Source organism: Platalea leucorodia (genome assembly GCF_965183815.1).
Source record: "Platalea leucorodia genome assembly, chromosome: 8".
NCBI lineage: Eukaryota > Metazoa > Chordata > Aves > Pelecaniformes > Threskiornithidae > Platalea > Platalea leucorodia.
This window is the reverse complement of record NC_138830.1, coordinates 26949202-26971381: the sequence shown is the minus strand read 5'-3', so window position 1 is coordinate 26971381 and position 22180 is coordinate 26949202. Positions and strand designations below refer to the sequence as shown.

The following is a 22180-nucleotide window of genomic DNA, read 5'->3' as shown; positions in this document are numbered from 1 at the left end:
AGCCTCACAATGACAGTATACCTCAAAAATAACTATTTAACTACTGCTCAGTCAGAACATACACATATTTTATGAATCAAGAACAAAGTGGGGCATGTGTTAAAAGCTGGTGCCTGAAGCTAAGCTTCTAGTAAGTGATGTAATTTTAAGATGCACTGATCCTAGAGTAGCTTCAGTGAAGTTTTTTAAACATATACTTAAGAAACTAGTTTTATTCACTGATTATTGAAAATCTTGACTGGTGTGTTCACTTGCTGCCATCAAGGTGTCAAAATCCCTAGCCTTTCCACCTGCAGACTTTTGTCAAGCCTTTGCCTGTTACACCTATGTGAAACACCACTAAGCAAAGCCAGACAAGTTTGATGGTTTTACTGAATACTACAATAAGTAATGAAGGAATGTCAGAAACACAGTATTGATTTAGACATATTTTTAAATTAACTTGAAGCTAACAAAGAAACTTTGGTGCATCCTAAAATTCAGCATGGCAATTTAGTGAAAGGAGGGGAAAGCAAGGAAATCAGGGGACACACTGCAGAACTTGGTACCAGCTTGCCTCAAAATCTGTGCTCTGATCATCATTTCAGTCAAGGTTGTAAGCAGTAGAGTGGGAATACTTAGTTCCCAACTCAGGGGAGAGAACAAATACTTCCAGAAAAGCTAAGAGTAACCATGATTAATCATTTTCAGTACTTATTTCCTTTAACATCCTGCTGGATGTTCATTAAAGTTCTGCTGGCAATTACGGCTGTTGCAAGAGAAAAACCTAGTCCAAATATCTAGTCCAGAGGTTAATCCAAGTTTCAAACCACTGTCTGGCCACACGAGCAGACATCGCTCTCAGCAAGCTGCTAAAACCCAAGAAAAAATTTTGTGGATCCCAGCAAAAGAAGTTACAAGAAGTCTTTTATATAACTTACTCTTACTCCCAAGTAAACCCAATCTTTTAATAAAAACACCCAACACAGAAGGACTACCAAGATTTTTCAGTCAACTTGATCTTCCTTCATTGGAAGAAGAGGTTTCAATGTGGTTTTATGGTTAAGGCTACAGGGCAGGATCCTACTTTTTTTACATCCCTTTGAGAGGAGAAGTACCTATCAACTCTCTTCTCTACCAGACAAGTAAAGTACTTTTAAAGACAGCCATGTTCATCTGGCCAGTCACAGAACACTACTTGTCCAGCCAGCTTCTCACTTTTAAGGGACAGCAGGTTTGAGGGAAAACTGTTTTCCTTCTTGCCAACCAAAAAACCCCATGTAAGCTACTTTTGATAGCCAGTTTACCAATACAGAACTTCCCATGAGTCCTTTATCATTTTAAGCAAAGAAATACTGAGTTTAGGTACACAAAAGTTAGGAAAACTGTTTTCTTTGATTCTAGGGCAAATACTGCATAGAGCACGTGCTCTCAGTAATAAGTGAACAGCAGTTGGCCCAGGGGTGGGCAAGGGTACAACAGAGAGATTACCAAACTTTGTATAGACTCTAGGAAAAGATTTATTTGTGTCAATCAACAATCCAGACAATTAGCAAGTATGAGAGGTCCAAGAAGGGATATGCAGATAGCGGCCATTTAACTTGCTCTTTGCATTTTACAAAACCACCAAGATTGAGCAAACTAGTAAACTGGTGGCAGAAAGCAGAGCACATAATATTGGCCTAAGCTACAAAGAACTACTCTTTCTATACAGACATGAAGCTGAACAGACTGGAGAATTTTCATCTCAAGCACAAGGGACCAATTTTCAAGCAACTGAAATATGAAAGGGCTGTAAATTATGAGGACAGAAACACACACAATGAGCCGAGTACTAAAACAGAAAAAAACCCAACATGTAATATCATACAGTGACTTACAAATGTGTCTAATCTAGTGGTGATCTCAGGGTTAATGAGAAGAAACACAGCAAAATTAAAAAAAAATTTCAGTACAAAAATGTAATTAAAATGCAGGAGCAAAACAATGATTTGAATAGTGTTACAGAAACATAATAGAGATAATACCTTCCATTGAAATTTCAATCAAGCAGCAAAGAAAAGCTGAGCTCAGGTGAGAGACAGAAACAAGGACTGTTTTATCAGTCTAACTTCAAATTTCTGCACCATCAGTGCTCTTATTTTCCTGTACTTTCCCATATCACTATCACCATATCTGTGGACTTAGTCCTCTTTCCTGCCGCCTATTAATTTTGAAATTTAAGAAAATATTTTCCTCTTTCAGATTTAAAGATAATACTCAAGTTCCTATTTAAGTAGAGGAACTCAAATACTTTGTTTCAATTTGAAAAATAGGTCCCCTATTTAAGCAACTGTTTTGTAGAGTGTGGCTGTATAAATATCTGTGAAGTTCTCTAAAATACCATGCATCCCATGTACAATTTTAAATTCCACAAGCACATGAATGGATCAAATAGTAAAGCTCTTCACATGTGATCGAACAGAGAGACAGGGAAAAAGATGGCGTTGAAAACTTACCAGGGATTTTGTGCAATAAAACCTAACAAAGAAAAGGAGAGATGTCAACAGGAAGAAATGGGATAAAACAATCCAAAGAGTACTTAAATAACTCAGATATATCAAAACCAGAGGAAAAAAATATGGAGAACATATAAAAGATGACATACATGGTTATGAGAAGAAGAAAGGCAAAAGGGCCCATCACCAGTTTAAGTGGGGTTCCAAACAAAAAGTGCTGGTAACAATTCGTGGAAAATGTTATCGGATTCATTTACTAATGTCACAAGTAAATATGAACAAAACAAGTGGTATTTGATTCAAAGTGTCGGGGAAAAAAATACTATTTCTTCCTTAAAAAAAAAAAAAAAAAAAAAAAAGGTGTGAAACAGGTTTCCTATGACAATATATGAAGGGAGTGTTCTTTCAAGATCAGAAGAGATACGAGAATTAAACAGACCCCACCACACCTTATTACAGATAGATTGAATACTTCTTTGAACCCTGTGCTTCTTGAAATTACTACCAGTTAGATTTTTTTCACTGCTGACTTCAAAGGAATAAGACCATCAGACAAGATATGAATATTGTCCTGGCATTTAAGTGTGGTGTTTCCCTGTGATGCAGTCTATGACTGAATTTGTATTTGAATCTACACGAACATTCACTCAGTAGCGTGCTACAAATTTCCAAAATAAGCATAAAGGAATGATGTGGAGATTTGCAGGAAAGTAGACTAAGAGCATATTAAAATTATAACTGCAGTGTATGTTCTCATGAATTAAGTGGAACTTTATTGGAAAAAAAAAAAAAAGTTGATTAGAATAGGAAAATCTTCTCCCTAGAAGCAGAAAAATCTTCAACTGAAATGCCACATGTACACCTGGAGCAAATAACTCCTGGATGTTATTGCATACCCCTCCATGTTAGAACCAGAAACACTGTCTAATATTTAAAAATGAAAATTTTCCAATTTTCCAATTAAAGGATAGACACAAACTTTGTTAGTCAAAAACCTTACACTCCCAGGGGGAAAAAAAAAGTTACTCTGAAATACTTTTTGAACTCTACAATTACATTTTTAAAAAAGCTTTAAAAAAGTTTATGCAAAATTCTACAAAATACATAAAGCCAAAAATCCAGAAAATACATAACAGGCCAGATTACATGGACAAAAGAATCCAAGACAGAACGTCCATCTATTCGTAAGTATAGCCATAGCAGAAAAAGAACAATTCAGACAATCTCCTCAGCAATGCTGAGGAAAAAAACTTTCAAATTTTTCTGAAACAATGATCTTGCCTGCAGTACTTTAACTCAAGTCGTCTTTGTTACAAGACTAGCACAGAAGCAGTAATACTAATACTAGAGATTTTAATTATTACTATTCTGAAAAAAAAAAGTTGAAAATATAAACGAGTTATCTATGGGACCTTTTTTTCCTGGTTTTGGTGCATTTGTTATATGAGAACACCACCACGAAAGATACCTGCTAAACTTCAATCATGCAAATCATCTGCAGCTGTGTAAAAAGTGTGGGCTCAAACCACCAAAAGAAAATGCCAACTAGATAGTTAATTTAAAATAAAAGACAAAAGAGCACAAGTATTTACTGGGCAGATGTGATTCAGAAAGAAGCTCCTTCCTAAGGAATCTTTAGATTTTTCTCAATGCTTTCCCGCAGCAGCTTTTAAAGTTTTTAATCTGACACACACCAAAAGAAATGAAATATAAAATATCTTTCCAGTCTCAGAAATGTAGAAACCAGTCCACATGATAACAATGAACTGGGTCCATATATGAAACTACAGAGACAGGAGACAGAAGCTAAAAAGCAGTGCTTCTGGGAAAATGGCATATGTTCACAAAATAACAGGAAGAACAAAGTAAGTAGGTTAGGCACATAAATAGCGAGGGAAAAGTCATCACCAGTAAAAGGTTGCTATCCTGACCCTTGAGTGGAACTGATCTGTGCTCTTCAAATAAAACACTTTTTACAGTGCTGTCTGTGCTGTGTAGAAATAGCTAAGCTGAGGAATGGAAAACTGCAGTATTTCTCTTCTAGGAAGTTGGAGTTTAGAAATCTTCTGTAAAATAAAATTACTGATAAATTGAGTCAGTGACTGTGGGAGAGGTAGTAAAGTCTCCTCTGCACTTGCACAGATAAATCCCCATACGCAGCCTCATTCAAATACTAACAGAAGCAGAGACCAAAAAAAGATGATTTTCATGAAAGAAGATGACACCATTTCTGTTTTAGAAAAGGCTATGTAAGAGCATGCCATTGCTAATGAAGTAACCACTGAGGAAATTGAAAAAGCAAAAATATATTTGTTGGCAAAATGATGCAAGATAACAGTTCTGCCAAATTTACATTTTGATTTTTAATATTTTTGTTAATACAGCAATCCTGTATTTGGGAGCATCAAAGTGCATTTTTAAACTTAAAAAGTTAACAAAAAAAGGAAGCTTTAACAGGCATAATCCCATGTCAACAGTTTATTTTCAGTGCAAGTTAAAATACAGTTATTGCTTTAGTACACAGAATACACCTTCATTAGACTAGTCTCTATTTTTGGAATACATATTCCCTTGTGAATTATCTGCTGCTAGAAGATGCAGTTTGACAAGCGTCAATGTGTCATGAATGTGATCAACTGTGACACAAGCACTACATTGGCGAAAAAGGTACAGCAGGCTAAGAAACACCTGACTAAGAATAACAGATTCTTCATCTATTGGAGACTGGGCATTAATCATTTGTACTCCATCAGCAGTATCCTAACCTCCTCAAGAAGGCACATCAATTAGGCTGGTTGTGCCATTGTGTCAAGGCATCTTTCACAGAAAAGAACACACTAGGGCTTTTAAGTTCTTTTACATGATGTCTACAGTGAGATGCACTATGCATGACAGATACATTCTATGGCAAATAAACAGCAAAACCCATTATTCCTGCTACCATGCACAAGCAAGTAAACTTTTACAAAAGTTATAGTAGTTTTTAAATAAAAGCCTGATTTATCTATCTATCACACAGTTTCACGAATAGTCTTTTCTGCTACTGAGTGAATGAAGAGAAGCTTTTTTGTGAGGGACAGATTTTCTAGAAGATTAGTGCAATTTACCACCTTTCACTACCAGATAATTTATTCAGACTGATTGGAACCAGAATTATCACACAACTTCTGGTCAGTAGAAGTAACATCAGCAGGGTTACCAGTTGCTACCATGCAGATGTCCAGTTCACAGCAACTGACATCAAAGAGCTGAACTGACATCAAGAGACTGTAATAAACTGAAAAATTAATTCACTTTTCACTCCTATGCTTGAGTCCTCCTTTCTGTGCAAGGATGGCAAAGAGTGAACACGTCAGGAAAAATAGTCTGATACTCTTCATGTCCAGTAAATGCAACATTAATTTCTAAGATTTTTACTATGGCACTTCAAATTAAAAGTCAAATTAAATTCTAACTAAAATTCCCCAAATTGTTAATTTTCAAATAGCACTACTAAACTACATTTGTTAGATTCTTGTGATAATTGCTGCTCTAAGAAATCCTTCTAAGTGTTCTTCAGGAAAACCTGTCTCATGCCTATTCCTTACCTGCATTTTGACATCTTGCAAAAGTTAAAAAACTTGTTCAAATACCAACACTCTATTGGAACAAAAGTTATTAAATTGGTCAATAAGATATTTTCCAATGACTTGAAAATAACTTCTGGTATTTCTAGTAAATAAGCTCTGTGGAATAAACCACCATTATTTGGAAACTTCTTTGAATTTCAGTAGAGTGCTATAGTTTGCTACACGTTCCGGTGATGATACCTGATAGAAGAGAGTTCTGTAGAAACTAATGCAACTTCAACCATTGTGCACAACACAGACTTAATTACCAGTATTTCCATCCAGACTTACTAGGAACAGACATCCTCATGGTGAAATTGTAGACTGAAACATATATAATAAGTGCTCTTAGGGAGAAAGACTGTACATTCCTTGAAGAACTCCGTGACGCAGGGAAAAGGAAATGGCAAAGTGGGATTGAAGCACACAGCATGTGAAGAAGCCTCTGAGCAAGCAGGATGTTTTTTCAGACAGGAAGCAGCAGTTCAGTTACATCTCTACAAAAATGGCTGGCAGGATTGCACCTGCTATTTAAAGCCTCCACCATTCCAGTTTTATAATGTGAGCACAGAAATTCTAAAGTTTAATACGAGCATTAACATTTCTGATGGCATTTTTATAAAAGCCCTGTTTGAAATTGTCATCAAATGCAATACATACTACAGAAATGACAAATGTAACATGCTTATGTAGGTGATCGGAATGATCATTTTTTTCTCCATTCCGTTGGAAGCAAACGATATTCCTAATAAGCTGGGGATAGTGTGAAAGGGAGAACCTACCTTTGCCCAAAGATCTCCAGAATACAACTGCAGAATATAAATCAATTTAATATAATAAAATAATTGTCTGAGTGAATTTAGCTTTTTACATTCCTAGTCTTAATACCGTATGCTTACTTGTAAGTCTCTGGAGAACAGGGACTTCCAAAAGGAGAATGGTGATCCACAGAAATCTGTATTTGTCAACATTATTGATATTCCTAATCACTAGATTTAGAAAACTAGCCAAGAGAATAACGATTTTGAGAATGTATGTACTGCCAAAGAGAAAACACATTATACGTTCATTTTAAGTAGGTAGAGCTCCTGCTAGGGAAGCAACAAAGTCATTGCTGTCTTAGGACTGAAGAGCATAAAGCAAGATCTGTAGGGAAAAGACATCTCATTGTCCAACTATATCAGCTGACCTAAAATAAGCAAGTTTGTGTCCTTAGAACAGGTTGGTGTGGATTTAAAAAAAAAAAAAACAAAAACAAAAAAACCCCCACAACATCAAAACACGACCCTTTTTTCTAACTATATCAACTGGTCTAATTAAAAACATTACTTCTGCCTACAAATTATGCATGAATAAGAGCAGAATGCAGACAAAGAAAAAGCAGGATTCTTCTTGACCAAGCACAAACAGCAAGCAGTAACACACTGCACCATATCAAGCTGCAGACGTAGTCAAACCTTTAGAAAATAGAGATACCTTGCTAAAAATTTTTAGATATATACAAGTATGCTTGATAGCTGTCCAGGTAGTATTTTCCACATGCAACTGTTCCTTGCTACTGATTAATTACAATTCAGAAGGGGGAATTTTGTCTACAGATTTTGAAATGTGGTCTTATTCCTTTCTAAACTCATCTGTGGTAGAAACACCAGAACAAATCTGGCTTGGACTTTTCAAGTGCTTGAAAAGTAGCATGTTTCAAGACAAAGCACCTTCTAATTTTTTTTTTTTTTTAACTTTAAGACAATTGCAGTCTCAAGATTATATTTAATATTGTGCAGTCTTCTGTTAATATGCTTAAACTTGAAAATTAATTAAATAATTTGGGTTTAGACATAAAGGTCAGTCAAGACCTGGGATGGGTGTGGGCCTGAACAATGAAATACACTATGTAGACCGGCTTTTGCTTGAAAGAGAAAAAAAACCCCAACATTCTCTAACACCCATTTCATCTAGACATAAAGGCTGATGGTCGTGAACACACCAGGTCTACTTACGGTTCCTTTGGAGAACTCTGAAACATGAGCTAAAGAAATGCACCTTTAAGAATAGTAGATGGACAAACCTAGCAAGCAGATGGACTAACCTAGACTGCTTCAGTTTAAGAAGTAAAGCAGTTACCTAAACTACTTTTCTTTTAAAGCACACATTTTCAGTCTATTTTAATCGTGCATGTGCTTTAGAGCTTTACAACACTGCCTGTACAATCTATTTCAGGACTGCATAATTTTGAAACAAACAAGAAAGCAGCAAACTAATATTAAGTCCATAAAAAGTTCCACTGGGTACCATTATAAAGGCTGTATACTTATAGAGACTGACTGAAATTACATATACATGTAACAATTGCATATATATGTATATCTATATATCTATAGATATCTTTTACCTCACTGTTATTACATAATCAGAAGACACTGACAGCATGCTATCGCATCTTCCATCTTATTTACAACAAATTTTCATTGATTGTAGGAGGACTCTAAGCAATACTTAAACTTCAGTAATGATTAAGTTGAACAAACTATTAATCACTATGGAATGACCAAACATCTATCATCTCTGGAAAAAGCTCCACTAAACATTAAGAAATCTTTCCAGTCCAAATAGATAGTGTGCATTTCCTCAGGCATGTTAAAAGCTGGAAGAAAAAAAAAAAACAAACTAAAAAAATAATGAATTTTTGATACAGTCTTTTGAAAGTCAGTTCCTTATGTAGCACCATATGCTGGTGTACAGCTGAAGGTAACTGAAAATTAAATCACTAGGATTTTTTTTCCTTTGTTTCCCCTTTGGCAAAACAGGGGAATTCAGCATCATAAGATCACAGGACAAGCCAGGTTGGAAGGAACCTCAGAAGTCTCTTGTTCAACCTCCTGCTCAAAGCTACTGGGTCAGACCAGGTTGCTCATGGGTTTATCCAGTTTTATTTTGAAATCCTCCAAGGATAGAGACTGCACAATATCTAAAGTTATGCAAAACTCTCACACAGTTCTCCCGCACTAGTAAGAGAACAGCTAAAAAAAAAAAAACAACCTGAAAATGAGACCCTCCGTCTCCCCAGTAAAAATGGCATTTTAAATGTGTTTTCCACTGGACTAGACAAGGAGACAAACTAAAATATTTTCTTTTTTAGAACTTTTAATTTTACCATAATACTTATTTTTCTAATGGCAACATACCCAGAACATCAAATGAGTTTTAACTCAAACTTCTGGGGATTCCCATTAGACTTAAGTGGGAAATCACTTACCTGTAATACCATTTATATATCAATTTGTGCTGTCTCTCCAAATATTAAAGAACCATGAAACTCTATACCCCATCTCAGGACAAGTTTCTCCCATGGAAAGGGGGGGGGGGGGGGGGCGGGCGGGCAGGAATCAGCTCTTCATTTAATTGAAAGAAGATACTCAGATTTTTTTAATCTAAGTGTACTGATCATTTATAAAGTCAGGAAGAACCTCAACTTTTGATAAAAATAGTTCTCAATGAGCATTGGGCCTTGTGTTAAGCAAGGAAGAATGCTGAAGTCTTGCTATGCAAATTCTCAATCTGAGGACAGTAAATACTTATCAGAGCTACTCCTTAAATCTTAACACACACAGAAAAACAAAGCAGAATAGGATCATCTTGGAGAAGAGAGAAAGAAGTCAGCTATAAAGAGAAGTTCAAATGTAGAAGTATTGTAGAAATATTTAGACTTGATTTTCCCTAACATATAATAATAGGAATAATAGACTGGATCCTGAGCTACATTTTTTCATCAATTCATCCCACTCTTTGAGGGCTAGAATAGCTACAGTTAAGCTCCTAATTTATCAGGTGTTATGACTCTTTTTAGAGAAAGGTTTTTTTTAAAGTGATGGAAGTTTAAAAAGTAAGATTTTAATACAACATTTAAAATATTTTCATGCTCCATCATTCTAAACAAAAAAGCAAAGAAAAAAGCTATTGCACATATGGCAGAAAATATGCATCTGCCAGCACACACCAGAAAGCTGGGTTTGCTTTTTACTAAAAGATATTGTTTTATGAAATTTTAAGCAGCCAAGGGAACACATTCCTCAGCTTTTCTGAACACAAATTTTAAGTTTACTCTCTCAGATCTTGAGGACTTGGTAGAAGCACCTATTCCAGTCCTGTTATTGTTGAACTTTCAGTTTCTCAGGTTAGGCTCATATTTAAATAGCCATAATAAGCTCCCTTTAAAAGCTTATTCTGGTGAGCTAAAAGGTACATGCACAATTTTTAGGAATAGTCAAAACCAGTTAAAGATAACTTTCAGTCTTCAAAGACAATATATGCAAGATACTTGCAGTCCTTGCCTTGTCTACACCAGAAAATTATATTGAAGTGATACAACCACTTCTTTGTGTGGCTGTAGTTATATCTGGAATAGCTCTACCTAACTACCCATCTTTATTGGAGCAAAATCAATTTATACACAGTATGACAAATATTAAGAAAATACTGCATTAAAAAAAAAAGATATGTAACTAACCTGTGCTTTAAATTGAACACAATCCAGAACTTGATGGATTGTGTAATGTATCAGAATGATGTCTTGCAGAACTAGAAATGTCAGATGCTTCCACTGATTACAAATATTAATCCAAACTGTCTGGGGTGGAAGAAATGTTAAACTTAGTCTGTGAAACTTTTCATAAGATAAAAATATTTTGAAAAGTTCCAGTTTTCTCTTACATAGCTGTACTTCTGACGCTTAAAGCTGTGCTTCTTTGAAGCTCAGACACTTCACAGCCCTATCATTTTTTAATTAAAAAAAACAAATGTAAAAATCCTTTCCTCTGTAAAACATGAATTTATAAAACTTCCAAGACAGTTACTTTACCTGCAATACACACATACACTTTCAGCAGTAAAAAATCAAAATGTCTTCCCTTGAAAAGTATTTTGTTTTCAACAAAAAGTCTTTATCTGTAAATAGCAAAATTAAATGAGAGTTTGTATTTTCACTGTGAAACAAATATCAGTCACTTGGAAAGTTCTGGCACTGTGCTTTGAAAATTAATGTTTATTACATTTGCATGCTTAATCTAATCAACATTTTTTGCAGAAGCATGCAGCATGTATGTGCCTCGATTATATTCTTAACTGCAAAGCTAGCCTTAGGTCTGAAGAGAAGCTATTAGATATTTCAGTTTTAGAGCTGTTAAACCAACAAAACCTGGGAGGGGACGGGGAGAAGAAGATCCACATTACTTCTTAGGGACTAATAAAAACCATAAGGCACTTTAATCAACTGGTAGAGACAGCTTTCTCCTAGTTACAGTAGGAATGATGGTATCATTTGCTCACTAAAATAGCACTCCATACTCATCTTCTGAATGAATACAGAACGTGTTCCTAACTCTACTCAAACTCATCAACTTGAGTCTCTAAGAGTCATAACAGAACATAAAATTTAAAAGAGATTAGGGGAAAAATGTGTATGTATGTGAGTACTATTATTCCACATTTACACACACACATTATTGTGTATATACACAGACTCTTGGTACATTATATACTGTCCACTTGTGTCCGAGTGTGTCATTCAGCCATAAAAACCCAGCCTCTTCTCTGGCTGCTCTGGCAACTGAGTTTGCCCTGATTTATCCCCACAATGCCAGGAGCATAACTTCTGTTAGTTTCCACTACCTCATTCTCATCTCCTTGCTCACACTGCTACTATCTTTTCTCAATCATGACACCAGCTGTCGTTTTATTATGTTTTTTCATACTGACACAGCCTCCACACTTTCCTCCCATTTGCTATCCTTCTCATTTCCAGCCACCTTTCACCCAGTTTTTTTTCAGGATTCTTATTTATCCCTTTTTCCTGGTCTGTTATACAATCCCATTTCAGCACATTCCCCAGTTTCTCTTTTGACTCTGTGTCTTCCTACAAATCCAACGTGTGATGAGCAGGACTAGGTTTCTCCTGAGAACGTAAGGCCAGGCAGGCATGGAAGAAAAAAAAATACCACCGTATTTTAGGGAAAACATTTGCAAGCTATCTCCCCATCTCCCAGTGCCTGGCTGTCTAGATGAATGTGTAATCTTAAGTATGAGAATTGCAACGCTATTCATATGATAAAACTTGATGCAGTGTCTCACTACTAAAGCCAGAATACTGCTCAGAGTTAAAATATATATAATAAATAATAGGAAATAATGTGAGTATTCAGAATTGAAATTATGTGAAAGAAAATATCAAATGCTTCACAAAATCTATGCTTACCTAGATGCACAAAAGTACAGTAACTACAGGATATGAGAAGAGAAAAGAAAAGGAAAACAAAGCGGTCTGTTTAATCCACATACAAAAGCAAGTGGAGTCAAGAAGCCTGCAAGGAAAGTTTCTAAGGACTCGCATGGATTATTTTCACCAGGGAATTGTGGGTTTTGTTTTTTGAAGTCTTCTACCATTTATTCTGAAATAGCATATGTCTGTAGTTACACTCTAGTAGGAAATGGTATGTCAGATGAAAGGTTCCATAAAAAAAATAATAAATGAAGTGCCCAGTTCTGAGTATTTATCCACGTAAGATATTATCAGAGAAGATGAGATACTAACATAAAACTTGCGTAAGACTAACTCCAGTTGTTTTGATTTTGTTTCTATTGAGAACCTTTGATGTGACAAATACTGGTGAGTAGATACCAGAAAGCCACCATCCTTAATGCATACAACCTGCCTCCTTTTCAACAATTACACTTGCTCTGAGAAAGCAAGACTGGTATCATCTTAGCATCAGTATCTGAATGCTTCTGTAGTTCGGGATTTTTTTTTCATTAGTATCAATGTAGTCTGCTTAAAATAGTGTTTTTCTTTCTTCACAACGATGAGCAGGGCTTGAGGACAAAGCTCACTGCTGCATCAGTGGTTCTCACTGTAGGTGAAATCCTGACCACTATGCAGAGTATCATGCCATATTATGTTTATTTCTATGTGCAGTCACAACAGATGACAGTAAAGTTCTTGGCACTAAAGTATTTATACTAACAAACCATGAAACCATTTCACCTAGTTTAGTATTTATCTACCCCTTGCAATTTTCAAACACACAAAAGGAAGGAGACGCAAGAAATCTTAATGATGCAATCGTAAAACTTCTTAAGGAAGTATCATGTGTTTCAGCAGCACTAAGAGTTGGCTGTCCCGTGAAACAGCAGGGTTTCTCAATATTCCTCCAAGCTTAACTAAAGGTATTTATTACAAGTATTAGCCTTCTTAGTGTAAAATTTGCTCTTGGACTCAACATGAGAGATTATATAACTTTCAGCTTCAGCATAATTTTCAGGGAGCAAGAGAGATTTCGAAATTTAATCTGAAATAATCTCATTCTCGCACAGAGCCTCTTCATTCTTATCTCGTGAAAAGCATTGACAGAAGTGTCTGGTATAACTTTTTTTATAGTGTGGTGCTGTGGCTCATCTCTCATGATCTCTTTCATTAATTCTTTGAGAATTCTATATATTCTTAGTTATTAACTTTTCAGGATTTTTAAACACTAGATTCTAGATGAGAATCAGAACTCCAAGACTTAGTATGTTGTACTTCAACATTACTCAGAACTGAACTGCAATATAAACCAAATATTTTTAGGCATATCAGATGCAACCAGCTCCAAGAGCAGTCTTCAATACCCTCTAATTCTCCTGGCACTGTTTTAGAGAGCAGAGAAAAAGCATCATGACACTACCTCCTTATCACCACCTTTTAATCACAGAAACCAAGGACCTCAAGTATAGTTGATAAAAATAAAATTTTTGTCCAATCCAGAACACTTCGCAAACAGAAACCTGATAAGTCAACATGGCAGGAAGTTTTTCTCAACTCTCAGAAGGATTTTTGTATTTAACACAAATTGAATTGGATATTTTAATAAGTCTACCTCTAATAAAGTTTCCTATACAGAGAAAACCAAGATGCTGTAGCCTTGAAAGTCATATTCAGGAATAAAACTGAGTTGCTAGATGACACCTGAACATTAGGAGCCTCAAGCAAGAAGAGACTGGATTCTTCCCATCTAGCATAGGTTACACCCACCACCCTAACAAGCAGCAATGACTGAGGTTATCTATGAACTCAGGAAGGTGTATATATATTCACAGTCTAAGTCCTTGGTGTTACTTAACTCTGGAAAAAGTGTAGAGAAAGATATTAGGAAAATATACTTTGCATGAGAACTTCCATTTACAAAGCCAGAAATTGTATACAATAGCTCTAATTCCTAATCTCACAAAGGCAACAAAGAGGTTTCCTAATGAGATGAAAAAGTGAACGAGACTCTGTAACGAGTTCTCTACGCATGCAATCCCAAAGCAGCAGCATCAGGGCTGGCACAACGCATACAGCAGAACAAAAGGGCTCCTGCATCACCAACTGTACGTGATCTGAACTGTTCATGAAGAAAAAAACCCTCACAGATTCACTATTAACATCCCAGTAAGTGTGTTCCCTAACATTTCTTGTGTCTAAAACGCATGAGAAATTTGATGCACAGTCATTCAGACAGCAACTGTACCTCAAAAGACTTAGCTGCAACTTATCCCTCCCCTTCACCCCAACCTTTGCTTTGGCAATAGAGATTCATGAAGATCAGAGACCTGCAACATACGTTGCAATACTAAGATCTACCAACAAAGATATTTAACTAATTCAATACTAGCATTTCAAAACAGCTCATCTTTATTAATTTCAAAAATTCAAGGACTTGCCTTCTCTAGATTGTTATGTTTGGTGCCAGCATCAGCCAGGTCTCATCTCATCTTGGGCTTTTGTTCTGAGGAAAAATCCTTCTAATATTCATTCATGTAGGGATGCATTAGTAGACTAAAAGACCTATCAGATACACCTGAAATCGTAACAGCACAAAGAAGCAAGGCCCCACAAACACTTGAAGGTTTAAACACTACATCTCCTTACAAGAAACACAGTATCAACATACATGTATTTCTTCATTTTGCTGGGTTTTCTCTCCCTACTGAGACAAGGAAAACAAGAGAAAAACCTCACATAAAGGAAAGAATGATGGAAACAGCAGCATCAGGATTCTTTTTTTAAATTATCCAATGTAGAGTTCAATTACATTTCAGGAAAAGGTAACTGTTTTAGAAGCTACCTGCTTCAAAGGCTAAGAGCTAGCTACTAATTATGTTTAAAAGTGAAGGACCAAACTGAAGATGTAGTTCTGGCTAGTTCTGCTTCTCAGGTTCCTTTTAACTACTGAACACATCATCTCTGAATTTAAGCACAGGATTTGCTATTTGACTGAGGAAGCATATGTCAAAAACTTCGAAGAGATCATTCACTTTCGGGCAGAAAGTGCAGGGTATACAAACCATACAACAGATCTAAACAACTGAAGACACTTCATGGTATTTTATTTGCTAATGAAGATCCAGAAATGGACTAGAAGGAAGAAATAAAAAAATTCTCCAGTTATTTCAGTATGACTAGCTGTGGAGACACTTTTTCAGAACCTGTGAGCAGATGAAAACTAAGTTTTCCATGATTGCTGTGACTTCTGCAGGCATGTACACACGTGCATGTTATTTTGTAGGTGATGAGTTTTTGCACTGGTGTGATGCCTGAACAGGAAATTCCAGGCAGAGCAATGTTATTAGAGACAGAAAAAAGACTTTCCTTAGTGTACATCACGTACTAGTAAGAAATTACATCTTGTTACAAATTGCAAATTTTAAATCCAGACAGAACGTAAAGGAATCGTGATTGCTTTTAATTATTCAAGTTAGGATAAGAAAAATCTTTTGCCAAATCTATCATGTTGGCTGGAAGATCATTTAGTGTATTACTCTATTTTACAGCCAGAAAACAGAAAAACTTATCTACAAAATATCAAATCCTGGGTTACCATTCTTCCGAGAGCTGGGTAGTCACCCTCCCCCAAAAGACCTATTTAAGCCAGGCAACCTTTAAAATCCTGGGAACATATACCTCATCTAGACTTCTGAATGAAAACCTTCCAGTCCTTCCAAGCACACATTTCTACTGGATTTCGTGTGTGTGACTGGGAAAGGAAGTAGAAGGAAGGACAGTGGAATTGACAACCTTGAAATGAGTTTGTAGCCCCCTAACCCATGATTTCATGGTGGAAATAATTAAGGAATCGCGTGTTTACTGATGATCTACCCAAAATGTTCTCAGGGATACGTTAGCACAGAGCCAATACCCAAAGATTCACAGCCACCAGTCAAATCATCAATAACATTAATTTCTCAATAGAACTAAAGGGACAGCAAGCTTTTACTGCATACATTTTTTCACTAGATGTAATTAGCATTATTAAAAGGAATCATTGTGTATGTTCTTATAGAAATGGGGGCTGTTTACATGAGCCCTGGCATTAACTTCACTGCAACTGTTTAGACTAAAGACCTGATCGTGTTTTGTAATAAATACTGTTACTGGAAACACCTTTCAGAGTAAGAAATTATTGACATGAAAACAACATATTGGTATGCTACAGACTGTTTTCCATGTCTTGTTATTTTACCAAAAGCATTTTTATTTTAACATCAATTCAATTCCTACTAGTGTATTTTAGCAAGTGCACCAAACTGTACTTGTTATCATCATCAAGATGGTAACATTGTAGAAATTAACATAGGCAAAAACTACCAGTGCAGAATTCGGAGTACAGCACTTTTACTTCAAGAGAAGAGACAGACAGTAATTGGGCTGATGAGAAGCAAGCAGATAAGTGACTATGACAATGCCATTTCCCCCACCTTCAAGTTCTTCCAAGATAATTCACTTGAAGATGAATTACTTAAAGATGGTTCCCCGAGAAATGGAAGGTTTTAATCCTATTTATTTCTTTACGATATTAAAAAGGAGCCTGATAAATTTGCACATACTTCTAGCAAAATGCCCAAACTCCACCTACTACGCCCTGGGAAGCCACAATGGTAGAAACAGCAGCAAAGTAACATAAATTAGTGAAAAGCTAGGCAGCAAAAGGACTCTGAGTCAGATTAAAGAAAAAACATCCAGAACTTTTGGCATTATGTATTAAGAACTAAACAGGGTGTCCTGTTGATTTTCATTTTGACAAATTAAAAGAAAGCTGGACACAGTTAATAAGTGTCTCTCACACAGCCCATGTATTCATGGCTTTAACTACTGAACTAATTGTGTAACCTACTGTAGACAGCTGAAAGAGCTCCAGCAAAACCTTAAGAAGTCTTCCTATGTAATTTACCACTTCCAATTTGTTTTTCCAGTCCTCTCTGGGATGTAAGACTAGAATTGTTCCTTCAGACCAGTTTCAACTAAAGGGAACCATTTCATCAAATAATAGAAATAAATTATATTAGTTCATTCCAGTGCAAACAAGAGCATCTGTAACAAGTCTATAGAATTTTGTCCTTTCTATATCAGCAAAACTTATCCCGGTACCTTTAATGCTCTTTACAGAATTGCTTTAAAAGCATTCCTTAGCATTAAAGTTCTCAAGTCTGTTTTTAAAAATATGTTCCTTAATTTGTTACTGAAAAAACAGGAGGAATAATGATATATTGATATTGTATCCCTGTGAGTGATAATCTTTTTTATGCATACTTCTGACTGTAAATTGATAGTTTCATTTGATTTTTATAATTCAGTGTGATAACCTGAAGAATACCTTAACACACTTAGTGAAGTTTTGGATATAAACTACACTGTAGAATCCCTTCAACTTCACAGCACCAATATTAACCAGAATAGCTGAAGCATGGTTTGTGAAAGTAGGAAAAAAAATAAAAAAAAAAAAAATAATTAAATAATAATAAAAAAAAAACCCCACACACATTCCTGGTATTTGATCTAAACACTTCTTGTACATAATGAAATATATTTTTAATGAAGTGCCACCAGAATTTACAGATCACTAACTTTGGAATGGCAATGGCATGATATTTACTCATTCTGAAGGTTGTACTAAGCGAAGTTTTATAGGTCACACTCCTAAATATGTAAAAGCAGAATGCATGTGGAGAAGCAAAAAGCTGAAGACTAGTTTCCCAAAGCCATAAGTTCTGAACTCCAAATAACAAAACGAAAGCTTGTATTTTTCAATTTCCAAGAAAGCTACCCAAGTATTACCCATACAGCACTTTCAAATACGTCTTCTGATCATATTTAACAGCAGTGCTTGGGACCAAAACCAAATCAAACTTGCATGTTTTGCAGAAACATCCTCCCACCCCCAACACTCAGGGGTTTGGGTATTATTTTTGGTTTGTTGTGGGGGATTTTTTTTTTTGGTGGTTGGTGTTTTGTTTTCTTATCTGACAGTAGAAACGAGGAATAATCTGCCCTGACCAATTTCATCCAGAGATGTAAAGTTCTCAAAATATTTCCAACTTAAAGGATGAAGTGTATTGTGGCTACATCATATAAGTAGGAGCAAAGATATTATTTATAGAGTTATTTTGTAAGCTAAAAAGTGTATAGTGATATGTATAAATTGTCAGAACTTAAAGCATCATTCTATTTGAGATAGTCACAATCACAATATTCAAGTACACAAGGTAACAGAAGGAAATGTAATGCAAGTTCTGTTCTTTATGGCCTAGATTAAATGCTTTACTTCTCCTACTTTATGCAGAACATTAAAAGAATGTGGAAGAATTGGAGGGATTTTTATAATCTTGACAACTCTGTATGGAGGCAATCCCCATTTCCTCCACACGGTTTAAATGAGTAGTTAGTACAAACCTGGAGGAGGGTATAGAATGTGTCTAGTGCAGAATGATTGCTTTTGCAAAGCATCAAGCAAAACAGTCCCAAATCTGTTTGGGTCCTTGCAGAATAACAGGTACAAATAATATAGCCTAGAAATTTCCTCGCCAGCTCCTGCAAAGAACACATCTACCATAATGTCTATGCACAGATTCTGTTAGAATATCATCATTGCAAGAACACTGGAGCCCAATGTCTTTTCAAAGTAGTAGTGTTTAAGTGTAATGCATTAGTAAAACAAGAAGAGAGCTTAAGAGTCAAGAGAAGCAGGGAGAGCTCAACTTCATAAAATACATAATGCAGGTCCAAGTTGGAAGCACGATTTTAAAAAACAAAAATCCTTAGTTTAGGAAAGTTGGAAGCACGATTTTAAAAAACAAAAATCCTTAGTTTAGGAAAGCACTGAACAAGCTCACACACCTGAAACTGAAATTCCATGTTTTTATTGCATACCTTCTTTACAGTTTATCTGCATGCCTACAACCCCCAATCTCATGGCAGTCTTTAATATATTCTCGTATTAAATTATGTGCCTTTGAAATCTTCTGCAAGAAAGGAATAGTTGTCAGAAGCTATTGTTATCGCTCAGTAAGATTGCAACAAGAGAAGGAGAAAGCTCAACAAGGCCAGTGGAAAGGCACCAGAAGTTAGCATACACAGATGGTGGGACAGAAAACTATTGAACCGAAGCTAGGATTATTTGCATGTGCTATGCATGATGTGATCAAAATTTACTTGTTTTCTCTACCTCAATGCTCTCCTCCTCTTAAGGACTGAGAAAAAGTAACTACCTTGCCTCTGAAGAAATCAGAATGGAAGACACTCCCATGTTAAAAGAATGGAATCCTCTGCATGAAGATGTGCGTTCTGAAGTAAAAGTGGTCACAAAGATTAAGCTTTGGAGAAAGATAAATGTATTCCTGATCCAGAAACAGCTGTTTCTACCAACATTAGCAGTAGAAAAAATGTCCTTATATCCACCTCCATTGTTTAGAGCTTAAGTGGACAGTAAACAGAGTAACACCATTGTGAACTGCAGCCTCTCTGAAAATTATATGGCACCTATAGCAGCAGCCAAACAAAAACTTGTTTGGAGGATTTAAGATAGGGATGTAATATAAAAATGTAGACAAGCTGATACTTCTGTATTGTGAACACCTAGTTGAAAAAAGGTTTCCCCCTCCTGAAATACCCCAATCAGTACTTTTGGTACACATACCTCGAAGAATTCTCTCCTCATGGCAACGTAGAAAGTCCCAGATTCTAACAGTGCCGTCGTCAGAGCATGTAGCAAATTTATTATCCGTGGGTGAGAAACTGTTACATGAAGACACACAGCAGGGGAAAGAAGTCAGCATTTAACAGATTATCTATGCTTCTCAGACAGGGCAAAATTATACTGTAATGTGTTATATACTGAAAGATGCATTTGAACATAGGGACTTTTAAGTGAATACAGTGCCTGCCAAATGACACTTCATCACAAGACACGAATTTAGCATAGGATTACTATTGCATTGCAGTCCTCTGTCAAATGAGGAAAAAATCCGGAATTTATTCTTAGCACCTTCCTACCTATGACTGCACACGATAGTGCCTTCTCTGCAGGATGAGAAGCAACATCAATATGATTTGGTAATTGTCACCCTAGATTTTAATTCATGTTTGATAATACCATAAGAAAGTGACACTGTGTAGAAGCACAGGAGAACAGTTCTTAGGAAAAAACTCCTCTTCAGCCACAGGTGCTTTGCAGCAGAGAAGCAAAAATAAGGGAAAGCTGGTCACAGGAAAATGCTAGTTGGATTAACTGTTGAAAAAAAAAAATTGTATATAAAACAAGTATAGCACTTATTGTAAAAGTAATTTGGAAAAAATCCCTCATTACACCCCATCAACACCATGAAAAGAATCCTGCAGACACAGAAGCAGCTTCCACATTGAGCAGTCAATATCGCTTGATGAAAGTCACTGGAAAAGCAAGGAGTTATTTAGCCATGTGATTAGGGCCAGAACACCTCCAGCAACTGACAGGCACTCACTTCCTTTCTGGTGCAGTGAAAGACCATGAGGGAGCCCTCATGAAATCCTAGATCTTTATGATCAGGAAAGGTCTTAAAATAGTAGAGAAATTCAGTGTATGGCCATGATAGTCAGACAATAACTGAATCCAATGTAAGCACTTCTCATAACCAAACTCTGGCAGAAAATGCTGCACCCTATCAAAGAAAAATGGTGACTTTAATGGAAAGTGGTTTTGTGGCAGTGAACCTTTATCGCCAAGGGCCAGCACCTGAACCCGAAGAAACACTGCTTTAGCTTCATTTTGGATCTGCAGCTTCTCTTCAGGCTTACTTTAAAAACATTTCCATATCTTACTAAAGATTATGTGCAGGTTTGCTTTAGAAACATCCTTCATTTACATCTTACTGACAGTATCACTTTAGATTCCATTTTTTATATAAATAGACATTTGCACAACTGAGGCATCAACACTGAACCAAGAGAATATCCTACAGTCTTCTTTTCAATGGCTTGCTTACAGTTTCAAGCTTGAAGAACGCATTCAGTATTAACATTAGACTTCTGTATGTGTCAGTCTGCGTGGGTATTTAGTATTACTGGAAGTCTTGGCTTCACCAAGCCAAGCAGTTCTTCACTTTATTTAGTGTTTTATTATTTTGTGAGAACTATGCAGGTGTTTTATTTCTGAAGGCTTTATATTTTATTCAGTTGGATTATTAAAGACTGAATTCTTTATTCGGAATGAAATTGTTGTCTTACACAGTGCGTATAAAAAGGAATAACTGATACACATCGTCACCATATAAAAATGAAAAGAATACCAGTGCAAAATGCGGCAGACAAATACATCTCTAACATATTGCAGAGGCGGATACTGGGACAATACTAATTCAGAAAGGTGCCAGCAAAACGGTGAGAATGTGGAAACAAAAGAAAATATTGTGTTTATGTGGTGCAGGAAGTTTCCCAGAATCTGACAGAACCCATGCATTTCTGCACCCAGAATACACTTAGAGAACAGTCTAATCATGGCAATAGGTACTACAGAAAATGGTATATTGTGTATAAACCTGGCCTCTCTAATCGCCTCCTTATGTGCCTGGAACATCTTGACGTTGTTCATGTTGGACTGCCAGTATTTCACATATCCCCCGTGGTCTGCTGTCAGCATCCACATATCATTGTGTGACCAAGTCATAGCCCTTACAGGGCTGTCGTGAGCCTGTAAATTCAGAAACAAAACTTCTAGCAAACATGTTCAAATACTGTCTGACCCACACAAACACAGAAGTTAGTAAAGTTCCTACTTA

At 36.1% G+C, this 22180-nt stretch overlaps 1 protein-coding gene across 5 annotated transcripts in view; it reads right to left on the bottom strand.

The window, feature by feature from the left end:
• The window catches only part of WDR33 (WD repeat domain 33), a 74644-nt gene that overhangs the window by 27897 nt on the left and 24567 nt on the right, over nucleotides 1-22180 (bottom strand). For 4 of the 5 annotated variants that reach the window (XM_082320402.1, XM_082320404.1, XM_082320401.1 and 1 more), the window contains 2 exons: nucleotides 21941-22092; nucleotides 20065-20162 (listed from right to left, as the gene is read on the bottom strand). In XM_082320402.1, the coding sequence (XP_082176528.1) occupies nucleotides 20065-20162; nucleotides 21941-22092 (250 nt within the window). Of the gene's footprint in view, nucleotides 1-3118; nucleotides 8727-20064; nucleotides 20163-21940; nucleotides 22093-22180 lie in introns of those variants that run through there. The other variant, XM_082320403.1, reaches the window with a different exon arrangement.